The 11,722-nt window shown below is 42.2% G+C and overlaps 1 protein-coding gene across 2 annotated transcripts in view; it reads left to right on the forward strand.

Annotated features, from left to right (window-relative positions):
• Positions 1 to 5,406, forward strand: part of sema5a (sema domain, seven thrombospondin repeats (type 1 and type 1-like), transmembrane domain (TM) and short cytoplasmic domain, (semaphorin) 5A) — a 209,735-nt gene extending 204,329 nt beyond the window's left edge. For both annotated transcript variants that reach the window (XM_064949247.1, XM_064949248.1), the window contains exon 22: positions 1,829 to 5,406. In XM_064949247.1, coding sequence (XP_064805319.1) covers positions 1,829 to 1,948 — 120 coding nt within the window. In that variant the 3' untranslated portion in view covers positions 1,949 to 5,406. The remainder of the gene's footprint in view (positions 1 to 1,828) is intronic.
• The last annotated feature ends 6,316 nt before the right edge of the window (positions 5,407 to 11,722 follow it).

Below are 11,722 nucleotides of genomic sequence, written 5' to 3' on the forward strand. Positions count from 1 at the left end.
TGGACGAACCCGGCATGCGTCAGCCTCTGTCTGCTAACATGGCCGTGTCCATGCGTGGCCTGGAGATTTTCTACTAACTTTCTACTGACCTCTACAACATCCCGCCTCTTGACTCTCCTCCTAGCCTATCAGCAACCTCCTTCCTCTTCCTCCCCACCGCGCCCCCACTTCCTGTGGCGCTTCTGTGTGCGGCAGGTTGGGGTAGACTCAGTTTCTCTCTCATTGCTCGGAAATCCCATTATTTCATATTCATCCCATAGGGCAAGAGGAAGGCAACTGCGGTCTTCAAGAGCCGTAATGTCTGCTGGTTTTCTCTTCTCTCTTTGGCACTTAATCAGTTAGTCAGTAGCTTTGGTGCTGTTAGGGATAGGTCATCCCTCTTCTATCACTCTTCACTTTGGTCAGGTTCTTAATTGATCAATTGGTTGATTGATCAGAGAGTGCACTCACCTGGTCTCTCAGGTCTAGATCAGAAGGAAATGATGAAAACAAGCAGACATTGAGGCTCCTGAGGACCAAATTTGCCCCCACCCTGCCATAGGACTACCCACAGACTTGTGAGAAGGCAGTGTATTTTCCACTCATCTCTTTCCATTCTAAAACGTCCACCATGTTCTGACTCTTCTCATTTGCATGTGTTTGTTTTTCCCTTTTCTGTCTTTCTCTGTCTTATTAGCTCTGTTTGGCTTTCTAATGATGGGTTACCATTGAGAAAAGGGAACTCGTAACTCATTCTGTTTTCTCCGTAGCTGTCCTCTTTCTTTTTTATCTCTAATGCCACCCCACTGTTCAACAGATTTTGTTTACTCCACTAAAAACACTCCCTAATCACTCTTTAGCCAATTAAGCACAGTTAAGGAAGAAAGGCAGAGTAGACGGAGTCTGAGAACAGCTGGTTAATGGTTGAGGGCAGCCATGGGGCCACTGGCAGAGATACAAGAAATTACTGTTTCAGACAGATTTCGACTTTTGAGAATGTATATTTTGTTCCATTTTAGACATAGAAATTGACTTTAGACTCAACCAATAACACATGATTCAATCTTTAAGTTATGTTTGTCGCCTCTGTGTGCAAGCCATTTAAATGTGATCGAGACAGAATAATATTATGTGTGTTTGTGCTCAGCACTCACAACCCTATCAGGTGATATACGGATCCATCAATCAAGAACAAACGCAGCATCATCAAGTGCTGAATTATGTCGCCTCCAGGGGCTTTCAGAATGCACTTAGCCAAGACAATAAGACAGAGGGGCGCACGCACATCAATTTAGCAAACTGCTGAGGTTGTACTGAGCGCAGGGTGCTTAACTCACAGAAATGTATGGTATCTCCATAGAACCACAGAGAAGGGTACTACAGAGATACCCTGTGGCCCTTCCTTATTTTCTGACTCACTTTTTTTTCTTTGATTAATATTTTTTTAAATTGAACTCGTCCTCAGGGATTTGGAGATGTGAAAGCCATGAAAGCTGCTGATGTAGAGACATTAGAGAGGAGATCAATGGACATATGGTTTCTCATCATAATGCACCAGCTCAGTGGTTATCATTTTGCCAGCCTGTTGTTGTTAGTGCTTTGGCCTTGCTCATTGAAATGCTTTATTCATGTAGGCACCTCCTGTTGATTTGTATATTGTCGTCTCATAAACGCTACCAAGGTTAATTTTTCTGTTTGATGTATTCCTTTTACCTTGCACTCTCCCATCTAGACTGAATCATTATTTGATCCTTACAATACAGTTGACACTGACACATCTCTCTCTTCCTCTCTCCATCTCCCCTCTCTTGCTCTCGCTCTCTTCCTATTCTCTCTCTGTCCTTCACAGGCTTTCAATAAGAACAACCTGATTCTGGAGGAAAGAAATAAGTACTTCAACCCCCAGCTAGCTGGGAAAACATACACCAACGCATACTTCACGGACCTTAACACTTACGATGACTATTAACCCTTCGTTGGGCTACAGCACCGGGGATACACACCCTTGTGCAGACAACAACCCCACTCCACTCGCTTTGACTATGTCATATTTTTTTCTGCTTTGTGGTTTCTAATGTAATTTGTGACATTTTATGTAGGACCCTCCTACTCTGGGACACTTAGGCAGCTGCCATTCAATCAAATTACAGCCAGACAGTGATGTCAAAGGGACATGCCCACTTTACTTTCCTTCAGGTGCTCTGATGGGGTTCACTGGGAATGTTCAACTTCGGAAAAACAAAAAACAACAAGATCCTGACTTGACTCTCAAACATGGAGACAACTGGAATTTCGTTTTTTTCATGGAAGGAATGGAAAAAAGTTTTAAAAAATTTAAAAATATATATATAAATATATATATAAAAACTTAAAGAGCTGTCTGAATGGGATGGATCCCTCTTTGATTTCCTGTGAATTATCTGATTCCAGAACTGTCTGTTCTGGGGGAAGAAAACCACCTAACTGCTTTGCATGAATTCATCTGACGTGTTTTTTCTGTCGCTCTGTTCAGTTTTGCATGGTTGGTCACATTCCCACTCCACTGGTCTGTAGCCCAATAACTGCTTCGTCTAGAGAGAGGCTATACGGACATACCTGGTGCCCAAATTGTTGACTTATGTCGCGCAGCTGAGAGTCGAGTGAAGACAAACGGATTCAGTTCAGTCAGTTGTCCTGATGAGCCCTTCCCAGCTAGCTAGTTTGCTTGTGGCTAGAAACTTCAGCAAGAATTTAAAACTTGTCTGCCGAAGTTGGGATTTGGGAGTGTTCAGAATCATTCAGTTTTTATAATAACAATAAATAAATAAATAATGGAGACGTAATGCCGAAACTGTAGATTTACGGTGCTTTAGCTGTCATCCTGTCTTGATATTAGCTACACTATCTAGCTACTTCCTTCTCCTAACTGCGGCAAGCGGGAGCGAAGAACACTGCCCCGTGTTGTGTTGCCGGCTTGTAGCGCAAACTCTCCCAAATGAGCAGTGGACTGTATCACTGTGACATCCATATGGTCCAATAGCCTTCAACTACTTTCTCCCTCGCCCATCAAAATAAACACAACTTTCTTTTACAAGTTGTAACTAGCGCCATGCTGCTGCTGCTGGCTAGCCAGCATAAACTATCTAACGGGGAAGGGCTCATCGGGATGACTGACTGAACCGAAATCATCTCCACTGGACTCTCAGCTGCACAATATGTCATCAATTTGGGCACCAGATGTGTCTGTATAGCCACTCCCCTTCATCTGCTTGTGCTAGGGTCCTACAGCGTAGCCCAAATGGGGTGGCCTTAGTGATGCCTGATGAATTTGACCCAACTACTATGCTCAACGTTAGATAGTCACGTGCTTAGCGTACCCAGGGTAGCTGTCACTCAATAGCTACCCAATTTTAGACTTTTGTTAAACCGATCTAGTGCTTTTAACCATCTACCTGTGACAGCTATCGATCAGAATGTAGATATTTTAGAGATGTGACCATATTTCTTTCTCTTACAGGGCTGGCGTCAGTTTAGCAGTTAGCAATGGATGAGATATCAGTGTACAATCTTTTTTGCTTTTTGTTGATGTTATTGTACAGTGAGCTCATTTAGAAGCATATATATATGTCTCTGTAGCTTTCATAGGTCCATTTACTCAATGTCAGTGTTAAAAATAATAATTTTCTTTGTTTTTGCGAAGAAGTAATGAGTTCATGCAAGTAGATTGGATAAATTTGAAAGAAAGAATGGTCAGGAATATGTAACTAGATCATGCTTAAGCTGTCGTCATAGAGGAGAGCGTGGGCAATTGTAACACTTTTTATATTTTACTCTATTCCTCAGAGACAACCTGAGCTAGGCCAGTCATTTTTATATATCAGAAACTAACATTTGTCTCCTAATCATTCATACCATTTATATGTCTGTACATAAGATGGTCAGATCCCATCATAGATTTTAATCAGAAAAGTCCTGTGTCAGGGGCAATTGTAACAGTGGCAGGGGTCAAATGTAACACCTAAAATTAACCCAAGTAACATGATAAATTATCGTATTATCACAGACATATGTAATGATTTTGCAATAAATATACGTATTCTACGTAAGTAATCAATATTTACAGTAACACCCTGTGCATGGCCATTCAGTTCATCTCCAAACCTCTTGAATAGTCTGATAGTGCCCAGATTATATATTTTTACAACTTATATGGCCCTTTACATAGGATCCAATGTTAGTTACTATTTGTATAATTATTTTAAAAGTTGAGTAAGTAAGACTTTTCTCCACAAATGTACCAACATTTATATTATGCCGTATGTAAATAGTTTATGATTAGTGAATGCCATAATGTAGTTACTTTGTTAGATGCTTCTCCCTATTAGCTGCAATCTTCTTTTTTCAAAGCCATTTTAGCGATCACCCTAGCTGTTCGGACTGAAAACATTTACAAATCACGGGAATTTGTCACACTATGATGTCGACTCCTTCCCCCTGCACTTGCCATGGCAGGCCTGCTCCCTCCATGCTTAAAGCCAGTGTGAGAAACGTGCTAGCCAGCATTTGTGCAATGAAACTAAACAAATACGTCACTCAAAACAGATACAAAACTTATTTGCTAATAATAGTTTCATTGGAATTTGCAGCTGTTGTTGGTAAGTAATGAATCTGCTACCTTTGACATGACTTACCTTATCCAAGTTAAAATCACTTGTTTTCATAAGTTGTCTTCTTGGCTCAGGGTAATTTTAACATTGCATTGCAATTACCCCAAACCCTAGCAGCCATGACAAAACCTCATGTGCCTAACAAAAGAAAACAATAGTGACACATGTCAATCATGTCAATGGTGAGCCAACATATAGTAATGCAAATAATGCTAGTTTGAATTCTTGGACATTAATGCTCAGGACAGTATAAGAAAAATACAGCTGCTGGAAAACAAATACTTTCACCCCTAAACAAACATTTGCCAATAAAGTGTGAAAATAGTGAGATATTTGGCTTTTCAAGCAGGGAGAGAACCTAAATGGACATGTGCTGAGGGATTTTGAATCATTCTCTCTGATTTCTGTGTGGAGAAATTCAAGGTGTTACAGTTGCCACTGGTCTCCCCTACTTTGTATAGTTTTTATAATTTTGGAATTCATAATTTTGAAACTGTTTGTTCACAATTGTTGATTTGGCTGTGTGGCTTAATGAATTTATTCTGTCTGGGGTTATAGTAACGGACATGGAGATAGTGCTTCACAAACATCCTTCTCCAGAACCCGAAGTGGTACTTTTCAAGGTGTAATATCTCTGTTTTGTTTAAAGATGATGTACATCTATAACTGAGTGAAATATTCAGTATGTTGGTTTCTTCAATGTTTTCAATTGTAACTAACTATTTTTTTTATATGTTTGCCTGTTTTATTGTGCATAAATTAAAAACCGCTTGGTACACTTCAGGGTTGTCATAGTCTACACTAACTAACAGAAACACACTCTAACATCAAAGAAAAATACTTACTGTTGGGAGAGCTACGTGAATCACTCAAGACCACGGTAACAGACTCTTTTAGCCTTTACAAGAGTCTGTTAACAAGTCCATAGTGATGAATGGCATCAGTAGCAATGGAAGGATACATGAAGGATACAGATGCAGAGAGGGGGTGGTTAGGTCTAATGGATCTATATGACGTAGCGAAGCGCAGCAGTGTTATTCTCCATCAACCTTCAACCTGACGGGCCATCTGTGTGCAAAGGGTAATGGAGTGTGTGTGCATGTGCGCGCGTGTGTGCGTGCAGGTCGGTGTGTGAGTGTGTTATTAATCATCACCGTCAGTGGGCCCAAAAGGGTGAGAGTGCTGATCCGGCCAGAATGGAAGGATTCTGGCCCAGGAGAATCAATCTCAGTTTACCTTGACTCCACTTTACCTCAGAGAGAGATGGAGCTGGGGACCTGGGGGCCCTACAGAACTCTGGCTGCACTTTTCAGGTGTCTGGAGGATTGCTGTGTGTGTGTGTGTGTGTGTGTGTGTGTGTGTGTGTGTGTGTGTGTGTGTGTGTGTGTGTGTGTGTGTGTGTGTGTGTGTGTGTGTGTGTGTGTGTGTGTGTGTGTGTGTTGTATAGACATCCTTGCTTCACATGAAACTGCAGAGCTACACCCACTCTCTCAAATACACTGGTGGGCTGCTGAGTGCATGTTGTAATTAGCTATGGCTATTTGCCCCCTACATCAACCTTGATCAGTGTTATTACTTGATGCAGAAACATACAAACACGCACAAACACAGATCTACAGGTACAAGAACACTGTTGGAGCTTTCCTCAGCAATTCCATTTCTCACAATAGCCTGCCTTCTCCCTTGGCTCTTGGACGGTATGATCTATGTTGTACTTAGTCATTCAGACACATGTGGCATTCCCCCTCTCAGCCACTGACATTAGCCCTTGGGACAATGGATGACTTACCCACACTGACATTTGGCTATGTCTCACTCAGAGAGAAGTTCACACAAGTCTCTGCCTCATATTGTGCCTTACTACATACATCAGACCATGCAAAAGAGGATACCAATAAACACCATACTCTTCTATGTCTGTCTCTATCTCAACTTTCTCAGCAACACTAAATACACGAGACGGTAGGTACTCTGTTAGATGGATTACACACCGTTCGCCTGTATCCCTTACGTCTCATTCAGCCAGTTTAGCACTTTTAGAATGTATTATTGTCTGCCACAGAGAAGTGTGTGTGCGTGTGCGCACATGCCTGCCGCTGTGTCATGTTACACTCTGTAATCTGCCAATTAGTGTGTCTACAGAGGCCGGTGAGTGACAAACAGGGCAAGTGAGTGACATTGTTCCTGTCACAGACTGACAGAGCGTGGATGTTCCATTAAGCCCTACTCCTCCCTTGGGAGTTCTTCTCTCTCATTCACATTTACATCAGAACAGTCCGGAACACCTCCTCAGACACTCAGATCTTTCCTTTCCACCCGCCCATTCATTCTAACAGGACCAATAAGAATGTTTCACTTCAAAGTTCCGTAGCAACAAAAGGGTTGGTTCTAATTGGGGCGGCAGGTAGCCTAGTGGTTAGAGCGTTGGGCAGTAACCAAAAGGTTGCTGGATTGATTCCCTGATCTGACAAGGTAAAAATCTGTTGTTCTACCCCTGAACAAGGCAGTTAACCCACTGTTCCCCGGTAGGTTATCATTGTAAATAAGAATTTGTTCGTAACTGACTTGCCTAGTTAAATAAATAATAATTAATGTTGCAATAGTTGACCTGTCAAATTGGAGAGCAAATGTAGGAGCCTTTTGAAGCTGTATTTGAGTGGGGAAAAGACAGGCTGTTGTTTTGTTGCAGATCAGATGGAGTCTCAGAGCCGGGTAAGAGTAAGTGTAACCATGCGGGTCCGAGTCTGGTGATGCCCACATCATTCAACCTGGAGAGAAAACAGGACAGTCTCACTCTAGAGTAAACACCCACACCCACACCCACACATCACACACACACCAGACTGTCTGCATCCCAGAAATCCAGACCACATGTCAGCCACATGTCCACCAGAGTCTGCAAGAGCCCTCTTCTCCCTGCAAGAGCCCTCTTCTCTTTCTCTCTCTCTCTCACACACACACACACACACACACACACACACACACACACACACACACACACACACACACACACACACACACACACACACACACACACACACACACACACACACACACACACACACACACACACACACCTTACTTATATTTTTTTTGAAACATGTTATCTCATTATACATACAGCCACATTAGCAGTTCAGCATGCAGACAGCCTGAGAAGTCAAAGGGTCATACGTGACAGAATTAGAGTCGTATTAGAGGGATGTGCTTTTGCATCTGAAACAGACACAGTGGGCATAGCAACATTAGACTGTGCTTCACCCCGCTGAGGATATCCATGAATATTTATTCATGTGAAGTGGGTACTCTTCCTAAATTGCACAGCTTATCTATAGCTGCTATCACTGTGACACAGTGCCAATGTTAGACCCTACTAATTCACCTAGAAATTCATGTGAGTGTAGGAGGGTGAGGGGGTTGACAAAACACTTGATTTTAGGACTCTATCAAACTATGATCGTGCTGAATACAGATGAGGGCTAGGTTATGCAATGAAATAGTCCTACTGTTTTGCTTCTGTTACTGTGTGGATACTGTTGCCTGTTTCCATAAAGGGGTTAGCTGACAACGTCACAAAAAATGATGTGTGCTCTTCAAATGGGTGTTGTTGTGATTCTGGATGGTCAGATAGCTAGCAACAATGATAAGAAGCTACCATGTGGTTATTCGTAAGTGGCTAGTTTCAGCTCATTTGATCTTGTTCTTGATACCATGTTTGGTTTTGAGTTGTTTTGACTGGGACATCATTCTAATATGGCTAAATGTTGCTAGCTAGTTAGCTAATCAACAACTGTAACAATGTATTTGAGAGAAAATTGTAAATTGTGCCACTTCATATATGTTTTCAATAAACATTGGAGAAGAAATACAGTTTACATGTTATCAACAATCTAAGCCAACCCTGTCTGTTTTGCCCCATAGTTGCACAGACATTGGTTTTGTTACTAAACAACCAACCCGTCTACAGTGGTGTAAAATACTTAAGTAAAAATACTTTAAAGTACTACTTAAATAGTTTTTTGGGGTATCTGGACTTTACTTTACTATTTATATTTTTGAAAACTTTTACTTTTACTTCACTACATTCCTAAAGAAAATAATGTACTTTTTACTCCATACATTTTCCCTGATACCCAAAAGTACTTGTTACTTTTTGAATGCTTAACAGGACAGGAAAATGGTCCAATTCACACACTTATCAAGATAACATCCCTGGTCATACCTACTGCCTCTGATCTGGCGGATTCACTAAAAACACATGCTTTATTTGTAATGATGTCTGAGTGTTGGAGTGTGCTCCTGGCACTCCGTAAATAAAAAAAAACAAGAACATGATGCCGTCTGGTTCTTTATATAAGGAATTTGAAATTATTATACTTTTGCTTTTGATACTTCAGTATATTTTAGCAATTACATTTACTTTTGATACTTAAGTATATTTAAAACCAAATACTTTTAGAATTTTACTCAAGTAGTATTTTACTGGGTGACCTTCACTTTTACTTGAGTAATATTCTATTAAGGTATCTTGATTTTTTTACTCAAGTAGGATAATTGGGTACTTTTTCAACCACTGCCTGTCTGTCTACCATCCCCCCGAAGATAGGCTGTATGCCAGTCTCTCGACAATATCTCCTGGGTTCACTCAAGCTACAGCTGTTTGAGTCTCTCTGGAAAGAGGGTAAAAGGTAGAGAGAAGAGGGTGAAAGAGAGAGGGAGAGGAGGGGTGATGAGAGAGAGCTTGTCCAACTCCAACTTCACCCCACTGACAGCTGTTACCAATGTCCCTTACCAAGATGGTGGATATGACTGTGGTCCAGTTTCCTGTGACCTTCATAGAAAGCCCTCTATCCCCAGCGACAACTCCCTCCTCCCACTTCCTCTCTGTTCAATGGGGAGCAACAAAAAGTGTCTGGTCTGCCAGCAGAGCTAAGGGAGATCTGGGTAGGGAGATAGACAGGGCCCTGGCTGGATCTTAACGGGTTCTCTCTGTCAACTGGGAATAGATGTCACCATAGATGTTCTACGCCAGCTGGGGGATTGATCAGCACCATGGAAATCTTTGCCAATCCGAGGATACACATTGCCAACTGGAAGATAGGATTGACAGATATTACCATAGAAATCCATGCCAGTTGGAGGATAGGATAGATGCCACCATAGATGTCAACCCAAGACATCTGGTCCTCCAGGTGCCTCCACAGTTCCAGAGTACAGCTGCAGGAAGGCACAGGATGCAGAGGGGGTGCAATTTCCTCCGTAACACCCCCCAGTTAAAAAATGTATTAACCTTATCAGGTACAACAACACTCCCCTTAGAAACCCAGCTCATTCAACTCGTTGAAAGCTGCTACTGATGTGACTTGCCAGGATGGCTGATGCCACTGGGGTCCAGGTTTCTGTGACCTTCAACGGGAGTCCTCTATCTAACTTACTCACCCTCACTATCACTCCTTTCTTTCTCTTCTATCCTCACTTCTACCCTCTCTCCTCCCTTGCCAGAATTTTTACCTTTATAGGAAGACCTCTATCATCTACCTTACTTTCAAGTCTCCCTCTCTCCCTCTCATCCTCTCCCTCTCCCTTTCTCCTCTCTGTGCCAGATTCCCCACAAAAAGGTTCTGATTCTATTCATCTTCACCAGCTGCACTGGGCCTATTCCCCTCATTCATATTCCCCTTTCCCTCTCTGTGTCAGAGCAGGGAGATATGGCTCACAACAGTTCAGATTCAGGAAAACTTTAATGTCCTCAAAGAGGCAATTCATCTAGCAGCAGTCATAAAACATATCACATCTAAAAATGTAAAATAAATAGCAAAGGATATTTACAAGCAAATAGGCAGGGTAAGTGCAGTTTCATAGTCCCATTGCTAAGTGCAATTAGTCCAACATTTTGTTAAGTTGCAGAATTACATTCGGAATAAAAGAGTACTTGGTCCTATTTTTTTTTCAACCTTAGGTTGTCTGTACCTACGTCCAGAGGGAAGGAGCTGGAATTCATGGTGGAGTGGATGGGAAGAGTAAACCGCTATTTTATTCTCCTTAAGGAGTTATCTGCTCAGGTAGAGAGATTAATTTTGTCCACAAGTCCTGACTATCTTGCCCAACCTATTTTCCTGCAACCTTGATAATCCCAAACCAACAGGTCAAGCAGTAGGACAGAATGATGTCATTGAATGATTTATAAAAGAGAATGGGGATCCATAATAAATACAAATACGAAAGTATACAGTATGTATAGTACTGGTGAAAGAACACTGCCCTGTGGCGTTCCAACTGAAGTTGTGTGCACCTCAGAGGCTGTGTTGCCAACTCGTACCTGCTGAGACCTATCAGTTAGGAAGTTGGTGATCCATGTGATAAGCATGGCATCAAGTCTGAAGTCTCCTCTCAGTCTGTCCGCGAGGACCAACGGATTGATTGTGTTAAATGCAGAGGAGAAATCTGCAAACATGATACACACATGGGTTTCACTGCCCTCCAAATGCATGTACACCAGATGTAAGAGCGAAAGGATGGCATCATCTGTCCCTCTCTCTGACCGGTATGCAAATTGGAGGGGGTCAGGAAGGTGTCTGGTGGTGTTGATTATGTATGCCTTGATGATCTTTTCAAGAGATTTCATCAAGAGAGAGGTAAGAGCGACAGGTCTGTAATAATTTGATACAGATGGATAAGAGGTTTTTGGGACAGGTACAACAGTAGATTATTTTCCATAGAGATGGAATTTCCAATGTATCCAGAGACCGCTGAAAGAGAGAGCAAAAGACACCTGGGTGGAACAGTGTTTCAAGACACATGTTATCAGGCCCCGGTCTCTTTCGTGCTCCAGTGCTTTCGAATACTCTTTGTACGACTTCCTCATCGATGACAAGCATGCTCTTGGTTGCCATGACATCCTCCTCCAGACAGGCCAGGGGAGCGGGGGAGACAACTGTTTCAAAGAGGGTGAAGAAATTGTTTAGTTCATTTGCTGTAGAGAGGCGCACCCTCTCGTCCAGGCAGGGATCGATACGTTGCCTACCTTTGAAGGGGGCGTTTGCCATATTCTTAACGTCCAACCTGGCAGACCGAGAGTCTCCCTGTAACATTATCTG

The sequence above is a fragment of the Oncorhynchus masou genome, chromosome 30 (genome assembly GCF_036934945.1).
Source record: "Oncorhynchus masou masou isolate Uvic2021 chromosome 30, UVic_Omas_1.1, whole genome shotgun sequence".
In the NCBI taxonomy this organism is placed as follows: domain Eukaryota; kingdom Metazoa; phylum Chordata; class Actinopteri; order Salmoniformes; family Salmonidae; genus Oncorhynchus; species Oncorhynchus masou.